Source organism: Cervus elaphus, chromosome 15, assembly GCF_910594005.1.
Source record: "Cervus elaphus chromosome 15, mCerEla1.1, whole genome shotgun sequence".
Taxonomy (NCBI): domain Eukaryota; kingdom Metazoa; phylum Chordata; class Mammalia; order Artiodactyla; family Cervidae; genus Cervus; species Cervus elaphus.
The window spans coordinates 13,080,819-13,106,653 of record NC_057829.1 but is presented as its reverse complement, the minus strand read 5'-3'; the positions used below and the strand labels follow the sequence as shown (position 1 = coordinate 13,106,653).

General features: G+C 45.9%; 1 protein-coding gene across 1 annotated transcript in view; it reads right to left on the bottom strand.

Moving 5' to 3' along the window:
• GALNT2 (polypeptide N-acetylgalactosaminyltransferase 2) overlaps positions 1–25,835 on the bottom strand; it is a 174,735-nt gene that overhangs the window by 48,716 nt on the left and 100,184 nt on the right. The window contains exon 3 of the mRNA XM_043926025.1: positions 16,962–17,115. Within this exon, the coding sequence (XP_043781960.1) occupies positions 16,962–17,115 (154 nt within the window). The remainder of the gene's footprint in view (positions 1–16,961; positions 17,116–25,835) is intronic.

Genomic DNA, 25,835 nt, shown 5'->3' with positions numbered 1-25,835 from the left:
GAGGCCAGGGGATAAGATGGGATTTGGAAATGGAATTTTAAAAAGCAGGAAGGTAAAAAAGAAGTCTAACAGCGGTTGCGTAATGTTCATTTAATTAAAATACACTCTTAATAATCCTTCAAGCAGAGATAATGATATGATATTCCACCTAATCAACTAATTTCTGATCAGTCCTAATAGCTAGAGAGCTTATTCTATAGAGGTCTTTTAAAATGGAAAAGAATCAAATCCAAAGATATTTTAAAACCTCTGCAGGACCCATCTGAAATTAAGCTTCTTAAAAATCCAGTTGGCAGGGGATCTGAATTAGCCCCGGATCGTGGCAGGTCTGTCTCACTCTGAAGTTTTCAGTCTGAAGCAGCCCAGTGCTGCACCTGAGTGTTCTCGTACCTTGCACTGCATCCCGACCACAGGAGTGTGTTCTTATACCAAGAACGAGAAGGTGCGTCAAACGCTTCTGGAGATACCAGAAACTGGAGTCTGTTGTGTTCACCACTCTCCCTTTGAAGTCCTCTGATTCCCTGGAAAAGCCAAGCCCTCCAGAGGTGAAAGGGTAGCAGACGGTCCACGAGTGCGGACTCCTCACTCCGAAGACGCTGCAGCAGAGCCACGGAGGACACAGGGGCCTCTCCCGGCCCCGAGCGAGTGGACATCAGGTTTCCACTTGCTGCTTTCCGCCAGCGCCTTTTGGGGAAAGCAAACTATTTTCTCATTCAAAGAGTATCACCTGCCCTTTACTGCCTCCAGTTTTACAGATACTAAATTTTAACTGAGAACTTTTTCAAGAGTGAAGAGCTACTGAACGTTGAGAAAATGACAGGCCTGGATGAAGCCCTTTGAGGTTCTTATCCTTCATAGTGCAATTCAGGCAGGACCTCCTGCTCGTGGCTGGGGAAGTCAGAGCAGAGAGAAAGCAGAGCTTGAACTTCTTACCCCTTCCGAGGCAGGGAGCCACCCTCTCGGGATGAGGGTGCACACCGTTTATCAGAGAGTGAGCACCATGGGTCCCCAGCTGCTCCACAGACACAGGGCACCTCCACCTTCCTCCCAGACCATGAACTCGAGTTTCCAAGTTTCTCTTTGCACTGCTCTGTGAAGGGACCTGCTCCCTGCTGTCTTGGGGTTGATCACGCGAGCCCCTCTTGGCTTTAGTCAGACAACTGGCTTTCTTCTCTGTCCTGCATCCTTCTCTTTCAATCCTCCCCCCAAATTTGGGTCAAATAATCCCTGGGACTGGATGGATGGCAGGTTCAAGTGCACGGACCTTGCTGTGGTTCTGACTTTTAAGGACACTGATGTTGTCAAGGAAGATGCTTTTGGGTACTTTTCCAAGACAGTTAACTCTATGTTTTTGCTTGTTGTACAAAGATAAGATTTTTACCCACTTCCTCACAAGGATGAAAGGCAGACAGAGAGTTTTGTTACTGGATAAGGACAAGGATGTAAACTGGAAGCGGAACCCTCCTTGGCCCCAGTCCATCAGGGTTTCACACAAATAACCAAACGAATACCCAGCACTTGGCTTGAGATGACCTGTTCCCACCCTCTCCAACCAAAGCTAGGGTGATATCTTGTTCCCTTAGACCTTGCTCATGTCAACAGCGTCCTTTTGGAATCTTGGGGGAAAAAAAACTAACTTCTAATTAATGGCAGAATGATGGTATGTTATGGTATGTGATGATGAAGCTCTCCAATTCATGCTTCCTGCTGCTGACAGTTACTGTGTTTATGATCAGTCCTTCTGACTGCAATGTCATGGAGGCTCTCTTGTGCACACCTGAAAAGGGGCACGACCATCTTGGGAATACAAAAGTCACACCCTACTTGCTCCCTTGTTACAGAGCTTGTTTTGGGTAAGCTGCCAAGCCCTACAGATGAGTTCTGCTTGGCCAAAGACAAACTCCTTTCCCTAGCCTCCACTATGGTCACCGATAACCGTGACTTAGTTCTGGCTAACGAACAGTAACAGAAAGTCTGCTGGGGGGATTCCAGAAAAGATGTACTTTGCTGATAAAAGCAGACAGTCCCTAAAGAAAAGACTATTTCGGACCCCTTTGCTTCCTGCCTTGAAAGTAATTATGATGCATGGAGCTATGGCAGCTTTCCTACAACCATACAAGGCAAAAAGGATGAGGCGAAAAAATGAAAAAAAAAAAAAAAAAAGCAGAAAGACAAATCACTGATGTTTCTAAACAAGAAAAAGGATTTAAGTGCATATGAATATGATATTATATCAATATACTTGAAAACCAAGTGGCATTTATAATAAGCTATAAATTATCAAAATTAATTCAAGTGAAGCACAGGAAAATTTACCATGTGTCAATATCCATATAGGAATTTTAAGTTATCCAAGGATTACACTGATTCAAACAAAAACAGCTCTAGGTTTAGATGACTTTTACAGGTGAATTTCAAGAAACAGTTCTTTTATAAATAAGTTTTTCTTAAGCATCTTTCTTTTTTTACACATTTGTTCTAAATTCATTTTATAAAGTTAGCATAAGTGTAAAGCCAAAGCCAGACGAAGGGAGGAAGAGGGAAGGGAAGGGAGAAGACCATGGATAATTTCAATTAGGAATCTTAATTCAAGACCCCAAATAAAATACCAACCAAACTCAGCAATTTGCTGAAAAAATTCTGGTAGACTCTCAGAACTAAATAATGTACTGACTTTTAAAAAATACTTCCTTTCAAATGAATGGGCAAAGAAGTTATAAAAAAAATACTCACCCCAATACTGTTAGCATTAAAGAAGCAAAGAAACAAACACCCCCATCACTAGAGAACTAGACAAACAGAAAGTGGAATATAAAAAGCCATTTAAAATGAACACTAGATTTAAAATGTTTTCTATGTATCACTGAGTGAAAAAGGAGACTGCCCAGGAGCAACTGCAGTATCGTAGGTTTATACAAAATGGTGTGCGTCTAACTACTGGAAGATATAGGAGACATGTCAGGAGGGATCTCTTGGCAGCTTTCAAATATACCGCCTGGCAGTGTTAACTATGGTCACCATGCTGGACATCACATCCCCAGCACATGTTTATCCTATAACTGGAGGTTTGTAACTTGTGATTACCTTTATCCAATTCCTCCACCTTCTACCTCTGCCTCTGGTAGCCAAATCTGATGAGTTTTTTAGTTCACATGTAAGTGAGATCATACAGTATTTATTTCTCTTCGTCTGTATTATCTCACTTAGCAAAATGCCTTCAAGATCCATCCATGTAGTCACAAATGGCAGGATTTCCTTCTTTTTTATGGCTAAATAACTTTCCATTGTACCTGGTATGTGTGTGCAAGTATGTAACGTCCATTCATCCCTCAGTGGACACTGAGGTTGCTTACATGTCTTAGAAAGAAAGTGTTAGTCACTCAGTCGTATCCAATTCTTTGAGACTCCATGGACTATAGTCCATCAGGCTCCTCTGTCCATGGAATTCTCTAGGTAAGAGTACTGAAAGTGAAGTGAAGTGAAAAATACTGGAGCAGTTGCCATTTCCTTCTCCAGGGGATCCTCCCAATCCAGGGATCAAACCCAGGTCTCCTGCATTGCAGGCGGATTATTTACTGTCTGAGCCACCAGCGGTCTTTCCGTGTCGGGACAATTATAAACAATGCTGCAGTGAACATGGAAGTGCATCTAGATTATCTCTGAGACAGTGATTTCATTTCCTTTGGAGATACACCCAGGAGTGAAACTGCTGGGTGGTTTGGTATCAGCAGTTTCATTTTTCATTTTTTGAGGAAACTCCACACATTTTCCACGGCGGCTACACCAATTTACCTTCCCACCAATAGTGCACAAGGGTTCCCTCTTCTCCACATCCTCACCGACACTTGTTATCTGTTATCTTTTTCAGGACAGTCAGTCTAACAGGTATGAAGTGACTATCTCACTGTGGTTTGACTGGCATTTCCCTGATGATTAATGATGCTGAGCACATTTTCATGTACCCATTGGCCATTTTACCAACAGGAACATGAAATAGGTACATTTACCTTCTTTGGAAAAATGTCTATTCCTATTCTGGTCCTTTGCTTGCCTTTTAATAGGACTATTATTATTATTTTTGCTATTTATTTGAGTTCTTTATATATGCTGGATATTAGTTCCTTATCAAATATGATTTGCTAATATGTCCTCCCTCGCATTCTGTAGGCTGTCCTTTCACTTTACTGGTTGTTCATTTTGCTGTATTAACCACCCATTTATTACTGAACCCTCCACCTTGACCCCTATACTTCTGATCCCCGTATTTATTTTCTCACTATTGCATTTAACATTGTCTTAATCCATATAATCTGATCATTTATTTTACTCTCTTCTATTTTCACTCCCTTGATGTAAGCTCTAAGAAAGCAAAAAAAATTTTTATCAGTTTTGTTCATTGCTCTTTCCCTGGTGACCTGTCACAAGGCAAGCATTCAAATCCTCACTGAATGAATGCGGAAACGCAAGTCAAAATAAATCAACAATGAATAGTATAAAAAGTTGAATCTAAGTACAATATTCCTACTGGAATATTTTCTTTTTTTAATAGGCTTGAATTTTCACAGACGTGAATTTTTCTCTCTTTTTCTCTCATCATTGTCAGATGGAGGAAATCATGGTTGATCCAATATACTTAAGATGAATATTATTCTAAGTCTGTACTTTTAATTTTACAGATTGAAAGGGGATCTGGGTTCTTGCAGATTCCATCACTAGCACTTAACAGCCAGAGTTTATGTGTAGATGGGTCAATTCCAAGAGCAAGCAGGCAGATGTTTGGAGGTAAGTGTGTGGGTACACCCACTGACAACACTGCTGCTTTCAAGCTCATCAGGAAAGTGACAAGAATCCCTAAAATCTGCAGCCTAAATGACTGACAAAGTTATAACACATTTTATAATATTTGGGTTATTTCCTAAAATATTCAAAAGGCTTCCATTGAAAAGGATTTTTTTTTTCAATTGTTTCATGGTCCCATGGTGATGGTGAAGCAACTCATTTAAAAGTGTGGCTGAAACAAGATGGTTTGTTCAGACCCACCGTTTCATCTCGTCTACAAAGCAACACTCTGCTGACTCCATTTTAATTGCCCTGATTTCTTCTGAAACAGGTGGGACTGCTGTTTCAAAGCGGTTTTTCCAACTGCTTTTGTCAATAATGACACACTCCAATGTCGTGCTGCAGTGAGAAGCCAGGTGCCCCTCAGTGTCCCACGTGGGAAGCTGAACATCTGCCCTCCAGGCCACACTCACATCGGGAGCACTCGAAGCCAGCTTCACACACTCACACGCCACTAGGCACAAACAACAACAACAACATAACATCCTGTATTTGTACTGCTGTTTGCAGTTTATGAAGTCCATTCATAGACATCTGAGCCTAAGAAAAATGTGTACGATGGGCAGGGCAGGCGTTATGGTTTTGTAGCTAAGAAATCCGGGGTTTAAAGAGATTATTTCAACCTTAGTCTGAGAGTAAGTGGTATAGCCATTAACAGAAGCTACATCTCCCAACTTCAAGTCCACTCTATTTTTATGTACTCTCTTTTGGGACAGACATTGCTGCTTAAAACAAAATTTATGAACTGTGAACTTCCCACTGAATTTAGTTCCAAATAGAACACAGCTTTTTCTTGCTCTCAGTGATAGTAAAAAGTTGCTTGTTGTAGATCAACCTACCCACTGAAAGCAACTAAAAATTCTGGATGAAACACATCAAAAACATTGATTTGAAGGTACTGGAGGTCGAAAAGGCATTTGGGTTCTCAATCTAGCCAGGTGCTGTAGGGCCAGGTTCTCAGAAGGAAGAGGAGTCCTGGGAGTAAGTCCAACACTGTCTGATCCTCCTCCCCCAGGCAGCGTGGAGCCAAGAGGCTGAACGAGCCAGGAGGAGCGATGGTCCTGCAGATGGCACGGGGCTGGGATTCACGTCAACAAGGAACAGGGCCTCTGATACACAGCCCGGACTCCCAGGGAGAAGCCCAGTGGGCTGCTGCCCAGGAGCACAGAGGTCTGGATGCTCACCAGCTCTCTCACAAACGACTGAACCCCAGCTCTGTTTCAGCTCAATTCCAGACTCAAGGCAATCTGCCCTATTCTAAGTGCCTGCCAGACAGCAAAACTAGATCCTCTTCAGAGGAAGAAAACATCAGCTACAGACTGTAAATATCTCCATATCTGTTCATACACAGCAAAATATAATAACTGAAGTTAAAATTAAATAGGTGGGTTTGAAAGCAGAATAGATTTCCAAAGCAGGGAAAAGAATTAGGGAGCTGGAAGGCAGGCCAATAGAATTATGTCCAGACTGAAGCTCAAGGAATGAAAAAGAATAAAAAAATGTGGAAAATAGCGTAAGAGGGACACAGGACATGTGGAAATACCTAACAAAGATGTAATTAGGGCCCAGAGGGAGTGGGGAGAGAAGATGTGGCACAAGAATAACCAACATAATACAAAGCTGTAAGATTCAGGGCCGAGCAGAAACCCCAGCCATGTTCAACCCAATGACAGTGTCAGGCCAGTCTAATGGGACAGCTGAAGCCAAAGATAAATACCCTTAAGGCAGCTAGAGAACACAATCAAGATGCCTTCAAAAAGCAACAATAAGACAAAGTTGATATTCTACCCCGAAGAATGGAGGCCAGAAGACAAGTAAATGGTGATGTAAAAGTTCAGAAAGTAACTGTCAACCTGGGCATCTCTATTCAGTGAAAACACTCTTCAAAAATGAAAATGAAATAAAGATTTTTTTCAGATAAAATGAAAGGACAGATTTCATTGCCAGCAAATTGGCACAGAAAGAAATACTTATAGAAGCTATGAGAATTGAGGAAACAGTACCAGGTGGGAAAATGAAAAGATAAGAAATGAGGGAAAATGGAAATATCAATATGCAGATAAATCTAAAGGATATTTACTGCAAAAAACCAATATAAGATATCCAGTAGGGTTTGCACATAAACAAGGGATTAAACCAAATGACAATAATGCATAAAAGGGAGAGGGGGGAAGGGGTCTGTGCCTTGTCCAGAAGGAAACAAGAGTATTCATTACATTAGATTCTAATTGCCAAGTTAATGGTGCGGGAGACACTCAGTCCAAAGAAAGCATGAAGGGAGAGAAGAATCACGAAATGGGTGGGGAGAATAGAACCCAGACGGTGAGACGATAGTGTTACTTTTTTTTTTTTTAAGTTATAGTTTTGTCCAGATATATGCCTATGAGTGGGACTGCTGGATCATATGGCAACTGTATTTTAGTTTTTTGAGAAAATTCTGTACTATTTTCCATAGGGGCCACACGAACTTACATTCCCACCAACAGTGTAGGAGGGTTCCCTTTTCTCCACACCCTCTCCAGCATTTGTTATCTGTAGACTTTTTATGATGGCCAATTTGACCAGTGTGAGGTGGTACTTCATTGTAGTTTTGACTTGCATTTCTCTAATAATTAGTGACACTGAGTTTATTTTCATGTATCTGTTGGCCATCTGTATGTCTTTTCTGAAGAAATGGTCTATTCAGGTTTTCTGCCCATTTTTTGATTGGGTTCTTTGTTTTTTTATTGTTGAGTTCTATGAGCTGTTTGCATATTTTGGAAATTAAGCCCTTGTCAGTCACCTTATTTGCAAACCTACTCTTTGGTTGCCTTTTTTGTTTATGGTTTCCTTAACTGTATAGAAGCTTCTAAGTTTGATTAGGTCCCATTTGTTTATTTTTGCTTTTGTTTCTATTGCCTTGGGAAACTGACCTAAGAAAACATTGGTACAATTTATGTCAGAGAATGTTTTGCCTATATCTTCTTCTAGGAGTGTTACGCGTCATGTCTTAAGACATTTTGAGTTTCTTCTTGTATATGGTGTAAGGGTGTGTTAAAACTTCATTGATTTACATGTGGCTGTCCAGCTTTCCCAATACCACTTGTTGAAGAGAGTGTATTTTCCCACTGTATATTCTTACCTCCTCTTGCCAAAGATTAATTGACTACAGGTATATGGGTTTATTTCTGGGCTCTCTATTCTGTTCCATTGATCCATGTTTGTTTTTGTGCCAATACCACATTGTTCTGATTACTGCGGCTTCATAGTTATGCCTGAAGTCTGGGAGAGCTATGCCTCCTGCTTTGTTTTTTCTAGGATTGCTTTGGCAATTATGGGTCTTCTATGGTTCCATACACATTTTAGAATTATTTGTTCTTGTTTTATGAAAAATGTCATAGGTAATTTGGTTTGGATCACATTAAATCTGCAGATTGCTTTATGTAGGAAAGTCATTTTATTAATAACAATATTAATTCTTTCAATCAAAGAGCATGGGATACCTTCCCATTTCTTTGAATCATCTTCCATTTCCTTTAATAATGTTTTGTAGTTCTCAGCATATGTCTTTTAGGTCAGGTTTATTCCTAGGTATTTTAGTTTTTTGGATGTGATTTTAAAGGGGATTTCTTTCTTTCTTTCTTTTTTTAACATTTCCTTTCTGATAGAACACTGTTAGTGTAAAGAAATGCAACTGACTTCTATATGTTAATCTTGTATCCTGCTACTTTGTTGTATTTGTCAGTTCCAGTAGTTTTTGTGTGGAGTCTTTAGGATTTTTTATATACAGTACCATGTCATCTGAATATAAAGGACAATTTTACCTCTTCCCTTCCAATTTGGATACCTTTTATTTCTTTTTCTTGTCTGATTGCTGTGGCTAGGACTTCCAGTACTATGGTGATTAGAAATGATGAGAGTGGGCATCCTAGTCTTGTTTCAGATTTCAGCAAGAAGGCTTTCTCAACTTTTCATAGGTGAATATTATATTGGTTGTGGCATGTTTGTCATAAATGGCTTTTATTATGTTGAGAAATGTTTCCTCAGGCCCAGAGTATTCTTTACTGAGATACAGATAAGGCCTGAAATGGTCCAAAAGGAAGAACATATAAAGGGCAAAAGAGAGTGGTCCTGGTGCTAAAAACTTGGAGTTGGTTTTATGAAAACACTAAAAATAAAAACAAACGAACAGAAAGCAAACGGACAGGTGATGAGCAATGGCATGGCTTCGGTCTGAATCTGGCACTTAAGGTCCAGGTCAGGCCACACGAGGAGTCGGGGGTGGGGGTTAAAGCAAAGCGCCTTGCAGCTGGCCTCCCCCCACTGCCCGGCTGCTCGGCTTCTGCGCCTGCCCGCCTCCCGCGCTCGGGCGGTGGGGGGGGGGGGGGGGGGGGGAGTCTCGCTGACGGCATGCGGCAGCAGCCTCAGCGCCGCAGTGTGCAAGAACGTTTCAGGGGAACGGAAACAGCGCGTTCTGCCATTACACTGCCCTGAGAACCCGAGGCTGCAGAAAGGGGACAAAAACCTTGCTTTTCCTCGATTTCTCAGGATTCTGTCAGTGTGTGTCCAGCTGGGAACACGATGTCTCAAGCTACCAACACCCAGCTCTTCCTGCTTTTTGGGCGCATTCAGCCCTCAAGCTAAAGACTCGCACCTGAAAACTGGCAGCAGAAAAGACAGCTGTGCCGGGCAGATGGAGAGGCACCGAGTCTGGAACGCGGGACTGTGCGCGGGAACCTGGGCACCCAGAGCTCTGTGCCTTCCCCTCACTGCCTGCCCCTTGCCCATCAGGCAGCTGATCCTGCCCCACTGCAGTGGCCAGCTCTCCCACCTGCTGCATGAGCCGGGATAAACCACGCGACACAATGACTGTAACACCCAGGACTTGTGGGGGAAGGGCTCTAGACAGGCGGGTGCCTGGACAGGGGTCTCAGGGACTTGCATATGATGTCCCTTGGAGAAGGTGACATCTGCTGACTCAGACTAAGTAAGACGAAGCAGGTAAAAGGCTGGGCACAGGCCAGGACACCCACACAATGTCCAACAATGTGTTGTGGTCATTGTCGAACAGGCTTTTAAGTCCCACTGTCACGCCACACCCAGCCCCGCCAGTCACATGCCAATGAGGCCGCTGAAACCCAGAGCACGCAGTGGGCCCAGCTCTGAGAAGCCAGCCCTACCCACAGGGTCAGGGGGGTCCACCGGGCCCCTGGCTGACCCTGTGAATGGAGAGCAGGTGGGGCAGCAGCCAAGCCAGAGGCTTGGTTGTGTATGTTTATAAAATGCCACTTTCATAAGAAAAATGTGATATGAAACAAAGCCTTGGGCCCCGGAAATGAGAGACCCTCCCACACCTACTGACAAGGAGCAGAAATGCCCTTCGGAGCTGGGCTTCCTCTTGTTTCTCCAGATCTCTTGCCTCCTAAAAATAAGACTGGATCTCACAATAATTGCCTTCAGAGCTTCATCCCAAGCTGCTAAGTTTACCTTGAGAACCTTCCTTGGCTTTAGCAATGTTTACTCTTTGCAAGTAACAATGAGAAGTCTGGAGGGTATCCCTCCCACAGCCCTTAATCCTGATTAGCTGCTCTCCTAAGACAACTGACCTCAACCCTGACATGCCACCAGAGCAATGAGCACAGTCCATTACTGTAGTGCTGGCCCACTGGTTGAAATTTTCTAAAAAAAAAAAAAAAAAAATAGCCTCTCAGGAGCTCTGATCTCTGTTTGGGCTGCATTAAAGCCAGACATTTTACAAGTGGTCAAAACAGAGTTCTTTAAAAACAGAAAAACAAAGTCCTTTAGTGATTCTTAAACAAAATAAAAGCTTACAACTGTAACTTATAAATTGAGTCAACACACTTTGTTCTTCATAGAAAGGCTGCCAGAAAACCCATCAGGTGTGTGATGTGGATGAAATTCTCTCCCAGAGAAGGACCCTCATGGGGTCATGGTTGGGCTGCTCTGGTCTCTGGAGCAATACTTCAGTTTTAGATACAAAAATGCCTTAAAACCCTTCATTTTTAATTTAATGATAAAAGGGAAAGGTGTCAACACAGAAGGAAGTCTCTAATGATTTAAACTTTTGAAACCTGAAGGAATCTGTTCCTCAACTAAGTGGTTCTCCCTTTTAAGAGACTTACTACATAAATAAATAAAAGGCACAGTACTGGCTGATGTGGAAGAGAAGAAAACAAGATAATGTTTCTCCCCAAAGGGTTTATTTGATTTCACTTATATAAACAATTTTAAAGTAAACCATCTAGAGCTCTCCCCAGCAGACAGAATGATGCTCCATACACGTCCCAGGCTCCAATCCACTTCTACACCTCGCTTCCCCATCGTGTGCAGCTCTGGACAAACGCCAGAAAAGAGAACACAACACAAAGCCTTTCTGAGCCAGATTCTAGAAAGGCTTTTGCAGGGACAACCCTCTCCTCACAACAGCTCTTTCTAAAGAAGGTAGGAGAGCATCTCCGCTGGGGTCCTGGCACGGCGTGAGGTTTGAGCCCCTACAGTGCTTGGACTGGACTCCGGCCAGCCTGGGTTTTAAATTTGCTCTCAGTGTTAGATCATCCAGAGAGGGTCCTGGGCCTCTGTCCTCCTTGTGCATGTTCACTGTCTGGGGGATGACGCCCCAGCTCATGGTTTAAAATATCATCTGTGCACTCAACATTCCCAAACTGACATTCCCGCTAAGACCTTTCTCCTACACATTTCCAAACACCTACAGAACAAGCCTGCCTACCTTAGATGCTCAGTGCATCTTGGACTTCACCTGTCTGAATTTTACCCTCTGACGTGTCCCCTAGACCTGTACCACTCACAGTTCCTCCATCTCATGAGGGGCTTCAGCCTGAGCCATCTTGCCTGTCCATCCATCAGCCCATCCTATTGACTCTGCCTTCAGAATATGCCCAGATCTGACTGCCTCTCACCACCTTCAATGCTGCTTCCCACGATCTCTGGTCAAGAGAGGAAAAACAGCTTCCAGAGGTGAGGGGAGAAGAAACAAGTCATCTGAAAAGGCATCTAAAAAATTCCCATTGGTTTAATTTGCTAAGTCTTCATAATTTATTTGAGATTTTAAATAACATTAATTGAGGTAGAAAATCTTTCTTTTTTTTTTTTTTTTTAACTGAGAAACTGTACTTTCAACACTGGGATGGGCTACCACCTTTCTAATTTCTAAGTGAGTCTAAGAGTTCCAGTATGTCATATCCAGTATTTCACTCAGAGCAGGCTTTTCTACACTTCCTCCTTCATATAAATATTTTTTTCTCGGCACAATATTTGTGCCAATACTTAAAACGGTAAATAAAGCATAACCCCAAAGTATAGGTTTTTTGTTTGTTTGCAAGGTTCTGAACTTGATTTCTTGGCTCTACCCCAGAACACAGTGAATAAGGGGTAGGTTATAAGTGCATCACTTTCCAGTTCTGTGAGAACCTACCACACAAGAGTCATCAGCAGTTCAGCAGCTCTTACTTACTGCTTAAAAATCTCCCTTTCATCTACCTTTGTTCTTTTATGACTCTTTATATTAAATTTACTGGGTACTCACCATATGCCTGCCACTGAGCCTGGCAATTCACTCACTCAACAAATACTAAGTTTAACAAGTGCCATGATGTGTGAATAATAACCCCAGACATAGTCAAGTGGGCCTTAGGAAGCACTACTATGAACAAATCTAGTGGAGGTGATGGAATTCCAGTTGAGCTATTTCAAATCCTGAAAGATGATGCTGTTAAAGTGCTGTACTCGGTATGCCAGCAAATTTGGAAAACTCGGCAGGAAAACTCGGCCACAGGACTGGAAAAGGTCAGTTTTCATTCCAATCCCAAAGAAGGTTAATGCCAAAGAATGCTCAAACTACCACACAATTGCACTCATCTCATACACCAGCAAAGTAATGCTCAAAGTTCTCCAAGCCAGGCTTCAACAGTATGTGAACTATGAACTTCCAGATGTTCAAGCTGGATTTAGAAAAGGCAGAGGAACCAGAGATCAAATTGCCAACATCTGTTGGATCATATAAAAAGCAAGAAAGTTCCAGAAAAACAGCTCCTTCTTCTTAAAGAGATGGGAATACCACACTACCTGATCTGCCTCCTGAGAAATCTATGTGCAGGTCAAGAAGCAACAGTTAGAACTGGACATGAAACAACAGACTGGTTCCAAATAGGAAAAGGAGTACGTCAAAGTTGTATGTTGTCACCCTGCTTATTTAACTTATATGCAGAGTACATCATGAGAAACGCTGGGCTGGAAGAAGCACAAGCTGGAATCAAGATTGCTGGGAGAAATATCAATAACCTCAGATATGCAGATGACACCACCCTTGCGGCAGAAAGTGAAGAAGAACTAAAGAGCCTCTTGATCAAAGTGAAAGAGGAGAGTAAAAAAGTTGGCTTAAAGCTCAACATTCAGAAAAGATCATGGCACCCGGTCCCATCACGTCATGGCAAATAAATGGGGAAACAATGGAAATAGTGACAGACTTCATTTTCTTGGGCTCCCAAATCACTGCAGATGGTGACTGCAGCCATGAAATTAAGACGCTTGCTCCTTGGAGGAAAAGCTATGACCAATATAGACAGCATATTAAAAAGCAGAGACATTATTTTGCCAACAAAGGTCCATCTAGTCAAGGCTATGGTTTTTCCAGTAGTCACGTATGGATGTGAGAGTTGGACTATAAACAAAGCTGAGTGCCAAAGAACTGATACTTTTGAACTGTGGTGTTGGAGAAGACTCTTGAGAGTCCCTTGGACTGTAAGGAGATCCAACCAGTCAATTCTAAAGGAAATCAGTCCTGAATATTCACTGGAAGGACTGATGCTGAAGCTGAAACTCCAATACTTTGGCCCCCTGATGTAAAGAACTGACTCATTGGAAAAGACCCTGATGCTGGGAAAGATTGAAGGCAGGAGGAGAAGGGGACAACAGAGGATGAGATGGCTGGATGGCATTACTGACTCAATGGACATGAGTTTGGGCAAGCTCCAGGAGCTGGTGATGGACAGGGAGGCCCGTTGTGCTACAGTCCATGGGGTCGCGAAGAGTCAGACATGACTGAGCAACTGAACTGAATCGAACTGAATAGCCCACTACGTTAACGAGTACATTCAGATCAACATATAAATAGATGAGACACAAGGTATGTAGGTGGTGATGAAGATCATGGAGAAGAATCAACCAGAGAAGTGGGCGCAGATGCTGCAGGGAGAGGTTGAGACCTCACTCCCAGGGCAGGAGGTCAAAGGAGGCGGGTCTAGAACAAAATCTCAGGGGAGCAGGAGCCAGCCTTTGGGAACATTTCCTTTAATCCTCACAGTAACCAGATCATAATGTCATAATGTCACAGTATTTCATAAATGACACAGGCCACAGGACTCGGAATTGGAGAAATGGGATGTCGAACAAGGTCTCTATGACTCCCAAACCCTTGTTCTTAACCTCTGCCTGCACTGCTTTCAGATTTATCATAAGTAAAGACTGAATTCCATAGGGCAACCATTTCAATCGGTCTACACAAAGGGAGATGCTTCGGAGCTGAAAATATGGTATTTATACAGGAATGTCAAACGCTTTAACAGCCCTCTATTAGATATGGGTTAGGAGTGGGATTCAAATCAGTAACTTAATCTCCTTAGCCTGACATTCAATAATACTGGCTGTTCTAAAGCTGAGTCTTTGCAGACAGGACGTTGGCTCAATTCCAGGCATCAAATTGACTTTGGGGAGATTTTAATTTAGCCCAAATCCAACAAATGTGGCAGGCATCCCAGCTGCTCCTTTCGCACATGCAGATCAACACGACACAGTAGCTGGAGCTAAAATTAAAGCCACCTAAAACACAGCCCACTGCAGGATGAATATTCAAACATCTGTTTGGACACACTCATATTTCAAAAACTGAAAAAATGTATGTAGTTTTGGGAATATTTAAGGGACCTGAGGTGGAGACAGAACTCCAGTCTGCGCACTGCTGAGCATCAGAAAGAACACCATTTTTTTCTAAGCTGCGAGGAAAGGTCACACAGGAAAACAGTTCTTAAACCAAAAAGTAAAAGAAAACTCACACCACCTCACGGAAATGTCATGCTAAGTGGTGGATTCCAGTCACCAGGAACAATTTTTGGGCTAGATTCTGCTAGAACTTGAACCTCTCTCCTGAGTTTAGGCCAAATCCCAGACTGTGTCCTAAGTAAAAGCCACGCTAACTCCTCCTGGCCTCAGCTACCGCTCCCAGCACAGGGCACATTATAAACATTGCTCCCTGTACAGTGACGACGACGTTCATGTCCTGAGCCATGAGCCATGTGAGTGACTGGCACAGGACGGGTCTGGAGGGCTCAGAGAGCCGAGGGGTGAGAGTGCTGGGGACGCAGGCCCCTGCGACCCTCCCCAGACATGCAGGCAGCACCCGCTATGGCCGTGCCCTAGCTTCGGGGCCTTGCACCCAGAGACCGTGGGTCCTTCAATCCTAGCTCAGGAACTTATATTCTAGACAGGGTGCTTACCAGTTACCCATGCTGACTCCAACCAGCAGCCCATCACAGGGGCTTAGTAAAGCTGCCTTAAACATAAATTAGTAGGTTATAAGAAATACTAAGCAAAGACAATCTTCTAGGCTGAATTTAGAAAAATGATGAGATTCTTCGTGTCATGTACAATATATATGTTTATACACTGATCATATGTTTCATAAATTATCTCTCTCACACACACACACACAGACACACACACACAACGTCCTGAGTCTGAAAGAACTGTAATTGTACACACTCGTGAGCTGCTCTGGGTATACAGAGTTGACTACAACCCCACCCCCAAAAAAGACCAGCTTGTAAGAGCAGGGAGAGTGTGTCTGTGTGACTGACTGGTGCGCACACGGTTACAAAACTCCCCTGAAATCAGTAAAGAAGAGGAAAAGCATGAACACGTGTTCATGTGGAGCCTGGGGGCTCGTCTCTCCAGCTCACTGGCCCTTCAGTCCCCAGAACTGGCAGCCAGAGGCACGGAACCCCAGTTGGCACTCTGCAGGCCCAGAGCTGCCTGTCAGGCCTGGTCACTGGCCTCCTGCCTGGATGCCTACAGTTCAAGACTCTGCTAGACGTTCATTGCCTGAGTGTCCTAAACGCACTGGTCTGGGGCAGACTGTCCAAGGGCACGCTGCCACGCACTCCACCTGCCCCCCATCTCCTGTCCTCCCCATCGGGCAGAGCAGGAGAGGTTGCTCTGCGGGAACCCCAGGATCCAAGCTCGGCATCTGCATCACAGTGGATGTGGCAGCCACGTACCTTTACATAACGGATGGACAACTCTAAAAGAAGCCTGGTGAGCAGGAAGGCCTAGCAGCATCCAGGCAAACAGCTACCCTCCAAAAGCAGCTCCTTATTTTATAATAAAACCAGATTAGCCCTCTAAGGCCCCCAATGTGAACAGCCTTCCAATGAGAGGTGGTTGCCAGCAAGGCTCAAAGGCACAGAGCAGCAGTGAGGGTCACTTTATCACCTCCGCGGTCAGTGGTGACAAACGCACATTGGGGGTCTGGAGGCCTCCCATGCTGTGCCTGAGAACCCCTCGGTCCCCGAGAATCAAGGGACGAATGCAGAGCACAGCCTGTGCCCCGAGCACTCGGAGTGGGGAGACAGCCCCGGGACCCTGCCTCCAAGCTTATTCTCAATTTAACTTCAACCCTGAGGTGCTGTTTTGTTCTCTTTACTGGTCTCTGGAACATTCCCAGCTTTAAGCTTCCCAGTAAGCAAGACTCTTTTTTCCCAGGAAGGTTGTGAACAAAAAAATTGCTTTGTGAATGGATTTTTAAAATGAGTGCCCAGTGCACACGAGGGCAGGAACACATTTCTCCTGGTGGCTGTCACGCTCTGACCAGCAGCCTGGACACGCCAGGGGGGTCAGGAGGACTGGAACTTGACCTCAAGCAGCGCTTCCACTTCTTGCAGGTGAAGTGTCATTGCAACATGCCTCAAACTTTTCCTAGTTTTCCGACCCTGTGAAGACATGGCACACACTGATTTGCAGAGTTAACAGGAGAAACAAGCATCCCAGTGGAAGTTACTCACTGTCAGACAGGAAGCGGTCACGGTGGCGCCCAGCCGGGGGATGACACTTACTGGTCATGCCTAGTGTCGGGAACTGCTCTGTCCATCCGCAGCTTATCGCTCTCCACTTGGTTGAACTTGTTGCGTGCATAGGGGTCCTGCCCGGAGCGGACCATTGTCCCGCCAACGTAAGCCTCCTGGTTAAAGTCCCGCCATCGCACTTTCCCTGCAAGGAGCAGAGCAGAGAGTGTGGGATGCGGGCATAAGGGACCAGAGAGCTCGGCACGTGGGCTGTGCACCAGCGTGACTTCAAGGAGCAGCGCCAGGGCTGCAGCTGGTGGCAGTCTGAAACAACGGGCTACCCGAGAATGGCCCGAACAAGCAGCAGGAACTCAACTGTTACAGTGTGCAATGTGAAAGTCAAAACCCAGATTTCAAGCATTTGTCCAGTGAACAGAATTCTATGCCCAAATATCCAGGAGAATGGCACCACTTACACTTCATACAAAAAGAAATACTATGCTTGTCCCACCTTCCCAGGGCTTACGGTAACACCAAAAGCACCTCAGACACAGTGACAAAGTTTCTGAACAAATGAAAGTAAGGCATCCCATCATGTGACATCAGGTGTCCTCCAAACACCATCAAAAGAATGCCATGTTCCTTTCTCTATTGCAGAGATGAGGAAACTGAGATGCAGTTATATGTGATTTGTTCCAGGTCGTAGAGTAAACTTTCTCTATAAAAGCCCATCCGCTTCTTGTTACAATTGTCCTGCAAGGTCAAAAGCCCCATCTCATCTCAGTTGGTTGCCATGGAAATGATGCTGGGGGGTCACAGAAGTCTCTCAAATGGGAAAGCAATTCCAAAACCCATGAGATCCCAGACCGTGAGCAATTCTCAGTCTGTGATAAACATCGGGTTACGGAAGCCAGCCCACCTGCCCACATTCTCTTCAGCCTAAGATAAAATGTTTCTAGTGCACGTTTTCCATGCTGACAGCCCTAGAAGTACTTATGGATCCTCCACTCTCCCCACTTCTGCCTTCACCCGGGGCTCTAGCACTCCAGCTCCTCCTCCTCACCACGTGAGCTCACCCCTCCCCAACTACACGAATCAGAAGCCCTGCCAAAATCTACCCCAGCAGCACTGACCCAGAATGCAAATAGGCTGGTTCCCATTAAACTACCTTGTTTAATGGCCTGAAAACTCTTCACTGCAACAAGGAACTTGGAAGTATAGTGCCCCATCTCAAGCCAGAGAATGGACCATCACCCACGAGATGCTGTCTCTAGTTCTGCTTCTTGCCTGGAGAACTAGGCTCAGCAGGAAGTGGCCTGGTTGGTGGGGGGTGGGGGGGTGTCCTGTGTACAGGGGTTGGGATCAAGGCCCCTGCTGAGTTCCTGGTCCTTCAATCCCCCTGTGCCATGAGACCCCAAACCCTTTCTGCAATAAGGCAGCAGAGGGCTTTATGGATGACTCGTGTGGATCAGCTCTGGGGCTGGGGGTGTCCCTGTCCTGGCCTCACACCATCGCTGTGCACCAGACATCTCACTGGCTCCTGCAGGTCCATCAACAAAAACAGCTGATGCCTGCCTGTGAAAGTCACGCTCTGGGAGACTGGTGGCGGGGTGGTGGGTACAGACAAGAAGATAATGACCATGCTAGCAGCTGCAGCATTGAAACCTGAGCTAAGTACTCAGGTAGTGAGGACTGTAGTTCTATGGAGGCATCTAACAGAGGAGCCTGGTCCAGATGTGAAGAGGGGCCAGGGGAGGCTCCCAGGGAAGGTGCATCTGAGCTGAGATCCGAGGGACCAGAGAGCAGTGGAAGGGAAGCTGTCACAGAAACCCACCGTTCTTTAACCTCCAAAGATGGTATGACCCACTCAGACGCTCTCCGCAGTGACCCCTGCCCTCTGACACAACGGCCTTTACAGCACTCCTGGGGGCCCTGCCTGGCCTGGTGACAGCTAATTCCCCAAGGCCCACACCATTTTACTGGAGACAGATGATAAATGACTTTTCTTTCATAAAAGCTTAGCAGTATATTAGAGTACTGCAGGGACTTTCAAACGTATTTGACTATGACACACAGCTCACATCATGGCCTAGACGTCATGCTGTAAACACACAGAGGTGAAATGAAGGTTTCCTTCCTTGCTACCTGTGAACACATACATTCTATTGTTTCATGCGGGTGTGACTCACAAAACTGGCTCCACATTCTTGCTATTGTTGTTCAGTTGCTAAGTCATGTCTGACTCTTCACAAGCCCACAGATTGCAGCATGCCAGGCTTCCCTGTCCTTCACTATCTTCCAGAATTTGCTCAGATTCACATCCACTGATGTGATGCTATCTAATCATCTTATCCTCTGCCACCCCCTTCTCCTTTTGCCTTCAATCTTTCCCAGCATCGGGGTTTTTCCCGATGAGTCAGTGGGTAAAGAATCCACCTGCAATGCGGGAGACACAGGAGATGTGGGTTTGATCCCAGAGCTGGGAAGATCCCCTGGAGAAGAGAATGGCAACCCACTCCAGTATTCTTGCCTGGAGAATCCCCATGGACAGAGAAGCCTGGTGGCTACAGTCCATGGGGTTGCAAAGCAAGTAAGTGCACACGGCTGCACCCTCTAAGAATGTGGGTTACAGGACCAGTGACTTCGGCATTGCACGGAGCTGCCAGGGCTGGAGCAGGACAAGGCAGTGAAAGCCATGTTCTCAGAGGGAACACGCGCCCGGAGCCACCCCAGGCAGAAAGGCAAGAAGCAGAGGTGGAGGTAACCTGGGACTGGACAGCTGAGGCAGAGGCTGGAGAGAGTCAAAACTACAGACACCGTGTCTGAACATACTGACATGAAAAACCACAGTTATAAATCACCTTGTATTATCACATTTTAAAATCTTGGAAAGAGCTTTAGGATAAGAGTTTCAAAAAATTACATGAAAATTTAGTGAAATGGACCTGGCTAAGAAGAAGCAGTGGATGGAAAATACCCAACAGATACGAAACTTTTCATGAGAAAGCAGAAGACGCCAGCTTCATCACCGAGACAACAGAACAGAACAGGCACTGAAACAGCAGGAGGGGAGAAAAGGACCCTCACCCTGAGAAGGGCTGTGGGAACCGCTCGCTGGTTACATGGGGTTCTAAAGAGCTCGATGAGGGGATTCATTTCTAGAAGACAGACCTCCACAGCTAGAGGAGGAATGGTGTGACCCCAAGCGTTGGCACCTCTGGTTCCACACAAGGTGAGGCTTCTGACAGTTCCGCCAGGCTTCCCCCACTCCCAGCCCTCGAGCAAGGCCCCCAGCCCCCTTGTGTGGACACACGCGGCCACTCAAGTCCTCCCCACCCTTCAAGGCCAAGCTCGTCTCCCAGGGTGAGGAATGGGCTCCTCTACCTGACCCCAGCCCAGGATGGCCGTGGGGAAGCGCCCAGCGAGGCCTGAGTCACTCAGAAGAAGGCCTGGCCGTGCAGGCGGTCTCCTGCTGACCCCGGGCCTGAGGACTGCTCTCACACACGCTGGACGCTGGCTTGACACCTCCTTCCACTGGCTTGCAGGCTTTTTCTAAATGGCGCCCTCTCAAGCCATTCTTCCGTCCCCTTGACAAGGAGTCACAGAAGCCAGGCCTCAGCAGCAGCATCTCTGCCTCTGCCAACATTAATTACCAGATCCCCACTCTGGTCAGCCTTGTTCCGAGGCCCTCCATGGTGACCTGTAAACTCTTACTGAACCACAGACACCCCCCAATGGCCACGCAGAGCCCAAGCTGAGCATGCTCACACACGAGAAACTGTGATACCAGAAGGCAGGGCTGTTCTAACTCATTTACTCCAGGCGGCCGGCTGCCTAGCTGCCTCCCAGGGTGGCCACCTCTTCCAGGAAGCCTCTCTGGTATCCTCAGCTGCAGTTCCTCCCCAGGGCCTTCCTCACTCACAGCTCCATCCTGAAGAGGGCTTTCTCACACACCTATTGTCAGAGGGCCTCAGTTTTTACCACTCCTTCATCTAATAACTAACTCAAAATTGTGCCAAGGCACAGCTCAAGTCTGCCCACCTCTAACTGCTGTTTGCCCTGCTCTGCTGGCCTCTTGGTGGCCCAGGGGTCCCCAGGAACCCTGTGCCCTGTATCTATATGGTCTGGACTCGTAGACACACTCATTTAAAGCATTCAGTATCCTCCTAACAGCATCTCTGTATCTCTTTCCAGTCTGGACGTCAATGTCCAGATGGAGAAGACAGGAATAAGCAGTCCAAAGGTGAGGACCTCCTGCCGCTCCTACCACTGGGCCACTCTTCCAGACACACCATCCACCGGCCGCCCTGCCTTTACCACACACTGCTCCCTGGCCCAGGAATTCCTTCTCTTTTCTCCTTTCCCATCTCTGACTTACTAGGCACACCTGTCACTACCATTCTTCCCGTCACATCCGCTGTCCCTCACAAGCCTTTGCAGTTGATACATCCTGGAATCCAGAGTTTCTTCTCTCTTCCCCTTATCCACCCATCAGGCCTTAAGTTACACTGTCTTTCCAGAATCTTTTTCTTCCTAGGTGAGTTTTGGGATTTGCCCTCCCACCCATCTCATCTAGACTGGAGAACAGCACAGCATCTTCGGAGCAGAGGCTAGCTGGGGATCCTAACATGCGTGGTCCACAGTGCCTGCATGGGATGCGGAGGTCAGGGGGGTCCCAGGTCTGTGCCCTGTGGGGTCTGCGCAAGGCTGGCTCATGCACGGCCCCAAGTGCCTCTCAGGACATCACTGTCACGGGAATGCACATTCTAGGCTCCAAATAACCAATCCTCAAATTATCGTTTAGAAAAGACGCTTTTATATTCAGGAAACTGCTTGCTTTTGGATGATGTGTTGGAGTAACTTTAAAATATTACTACACTTCCAAACACTGTCATTTTTTCCTCAAAATTTTTATTTTTACTAAACCTCATATTTAAAGAAACAATGATGTAAATCTATGAAAATGAGCGCTCAAAGGATTAACACCACAAAACATTTGGCAACACCAAAACATACATGGTCTTCAGATGAGAGCCCTCTCAGGCGTGACAGTCCTCTGGTAGACCAGGACCCTCTGACACACCCCCAGGGCAGCCTCATCATCTGCATCAGCAGAGGCCAGAGGGGAAGTGACAGGCCCTGCTGGCGCAGCCCTGCCCGCCAGGGGGCGGGGGTGGCGGGAGACGTCTGGACTCTGCTCTGGCAACATAGCCACACAGCAAATCTTCACTCAATTCTCCCCGGGAAGGACAGCTTAAACAAACTGAAAGCCTGCCTGTGTGAAACAGCGAGCCTCTTCTGGGAAAGCAGCCAAGAAGGGAAATAGAATGAATTTTAAATCAAAGGACAAAGCTCTCCAATTTATTTTAACCTCTCAGTTGATCTCAGATTGAATGTAATTTTACTATGCTTAAAAGGAAAAAATTCCTCATAGTCTTCCTCTAGAAGGTCATAATGTTGTGCCAGGAAAGAGAAGACCAGGGCAAGCCCAGAATTACAAACAAATGTGTCCATTTAAATGACAAAGATATGTAAATAATACTATTATTTGTCTTTATTATTTGTGTGACAGGCTTTCCCACCTATGAGACACTGTCTCCTGAAATAAGGGATCCTACACAATTCATTTTTAAGGGTGAAAAGATAGAAAATTCAAACAGTGATTAAAAGCTAGTTAGGAAAAAAAAATAAATAAATAAAAAGTAAAAGCTAGTTAGAAGACAATATAAGAAAAAAAATCAGATGCTATAGGGTAAATATTCTAAATTTATTTACAATTCTTTGTACTGCCAAAGTAACTAAAACCCACCGTGAAACACTGTGATTTGTATTATGAGGTCTATACCTGGCTTGAAATCAAGGAATCTTCATATACATATTTCTTTTCCAAACTGTAAATAGAAATTCCTCCTTCTCCCTCTATGAGTAGTAGTGTCTAAACACAATAAATTTAATTCGTTGTATATGGTTTTTCATCCCGAATATTCGTAAAAGTATCAAAGCAAACCTCCTACTCAGAACTGGGGCTGATACTTGCAGCAGGAGGAGAGAAAGAAGGTCTCCCCGACCAGCACCCGCAGGACGGCAGCCCCGCACACAGTGACCCGGCAAAGCGTGTGCCGTCACGATAGTTTGTTTGTTGTTTAGTCGCTCAGTCGTGTCCAACCCTTTGCAATCCCGTGGGCTGTAGCCCGCCAGGCTCCTCTGTCCATGGGGATTTCCAGGCAGGACTATTGGAGCAGGCTGCCATTTCCTCCTCCAGGGGATCTTCTCAATCCAGGGACTGAAATCTGTCTCCTGCAAGTCTCCTGCATTGCAGGCATGTCCTTTACCCCTGGGCCACCAGGGACGTCACCACAGTCTCCACTGCGCTAACTGGGCAACTGAGATGCGGAAGTCAAACTTTAAAATGGAACCACAACTCAAACCTGGGTGTCTCCCTTCTCAAAGTTGTGTTCCTTCCACTGTGGCTGACAACTCACTTTGAAGTGGGTGGGCCTGTGACCGAGCACCAAGAAGCACCCCCGAAGTGCAGGCCCCGTGCCTCCCTTCCAGAGGGCACCCGCCTACCCGCCTCCCCGCCTGCCCGGCACACTGGGGTCTGAGTGAGGAGGTGGGGCCTCTCCTGAAGGCTGATGGCAAGTGTTGAAGTCAGAAGGTGCCAGGGATGCGGATGTGAAGAGCTCTTCATTAAACCCCCAACATGCAGCCAGCCGGAGCTGCCGGCTTGCACTTCCTTCTACAACAACATTGCTTCCCTGCAACTTCCATTCTCTGGAGTCTCAAATAAAAAGAAAAAAAAAATTAGCCTCAGCCTCTTCTCTGTGGCACCTTTTCAAGTATTTGGGCATCATGATCCCATTTTGCCCTTCTCACCCCTTTCTCAAAACATCCATCTAAGTGCTCCTCATCAGATGTTGTTTCCAGCCTCCTCCCCATCTGAGTCATCATCATCTGGACCTATTTAAATTTATTAGCATCTCTGAACACCCTGTGCCCAGAAGAGAACGAAATACTCGAGGGGTGGGCAGCAGCATGGGGGGCACTGGACGCTGTTGGAATGGTTTTGGGCGTTGCGTCTCTACTAACACGGCTCAGAGTCCTGTTGCTTTAAGAGCTCCACCCCATTCTGGCTACTGACCTGACCTAAGTCCTTGGTTCTGCTTTCTTCCTCATTGGAAGGGGGAAGGACAACAGATTTGTTTTCAATGTTGGCTAGGGGGCAAGGTATAGGCACCCTCTAGAAGACAACTTGGCCATTAATATTAAAAAAAAAAAAAAATCCTTAAATGCATGTGTTGCTACTGACCCTGCAATTTCAGTTTAGGGAATTCATTTCAAGAAAATAATTAGGGACAACTCAATAAGCTTATAGTAATGGATGCACGTTGTCATTTAAAACGCAGGCGTTATTAAGGACATGAGAAGGTGTTTATGACATATTACCTTAGTAAGAAATAGGCAAGAACAGTGTAGTACCGTATCTGTAAGAATCTGGATGTAAGCAGATAGTCGGGGCTGCCTGTCACCTGTTCTGAGCTATTTCAGGAGGAAGGTGGAGCAGGGGGCCTCTCTCAGGGACCTGGTGAGAACCTCAAGGTGCTGGTCCTGGGAGAGAGGGGTATGTGTGGGTACATTGCCCAGCTAATCCCCAAGATCTTGGGCAGTGTTATCCATCTAGTAGAGACTTGGAACGTGGCACAATGTGGATGTGTGGACAGAGGGGCCCAAAGGCCCAGGAGATGGTGTCGGGCTCAGAGATCGAGGTGTCTGGGGCTCAGGCCTCCCGTGCTGGGCTTGGCACCCCTGAGAGGCTGCAGAGACCGCTCACCACAGCCACGGGGGTGAGTGCGCCCAGGTGTATGCCCAGTGCGAGACTGGGGAGCATGCAGTGGGAGAACCGCAGTCATTAAGAGGTGGTAGAATTATATGTGAATACAATGCTCTTGTTTTTGCTCCTCTGAATTTCTTAAATTTTCTCTGAATTTCTTAAAATTTCTAAAAGCAATAACGTCATTGTTGTTTAGTTGCTAAGTCGTGTCCAACTAACTCTATGACCCCATGCTCCTGGCAGCCCGTCAGGCTCCTCTATCCATGGAATTTTCCAGGCAAGAATATTGGAGTGGGGTGGCATTTACATCTTCAGGGAATCTTCCTGACCCAGAGATCGAACTCGCATCTCCTACATTACAGGCAGATTCTTTACCGTTGAGCCACTGAGGTTATTTGCTTTTCAAATGTTTCTCTAAGGATACCCAGAGCGACTTCCTTTCCTGAAGAGGACACTGGGCAGACCCTGGGGCCTCAGGCCTGGGTCTCAGGAGCTGCGTGGTGTTAGCTGCGTCCAGGCTGCTGCACGTGCTGTCAGAGGACGTGGCTCGCGGGGCCCAGGGGCAGAGGGGCAGTGGAGGCGAGTCCAACCTTGAGAAGGAGGGAGACGCTGGCACACGCTATCTGCCACAGGGACGCTGCAGCAAGGGAAACGAGCCTGTCCCAGGAGAAAAAACACCACGTGACTGCACGGATGAGGTGCCTGGAAGCATCAAGTTCATGGAGAAAGAAGGTAGAGCGGTGGGTGCCAGGGGCGGGAGAGGGGATGGGGAGTCAGTGTTTAATGGGGGACAGAGTCTCAGTTTGAGATGGTGAGAAAGTTCTGGAGGTGGATGGAGTGACAGTGGCAGACGAGGTGAATGTACTTAACTGCCACTGACCTCTGTACTTCAAAAAGGTTAAAATGGTAAATTTTATGTTATGTATGTCTTACCATGATTTTTTTAAAAAAGCACGATGCTGGAACCCATGAAATCCCTCAGGAGGGGGAGAGGTCACAGGGGAGCAGTCCTCCTGACCCTGGAGCATAGCATTGTAAGAGCTACTTGAGAACATGTACACAGGACATTCTGGCCAATTCTATTCAAGGTCGAC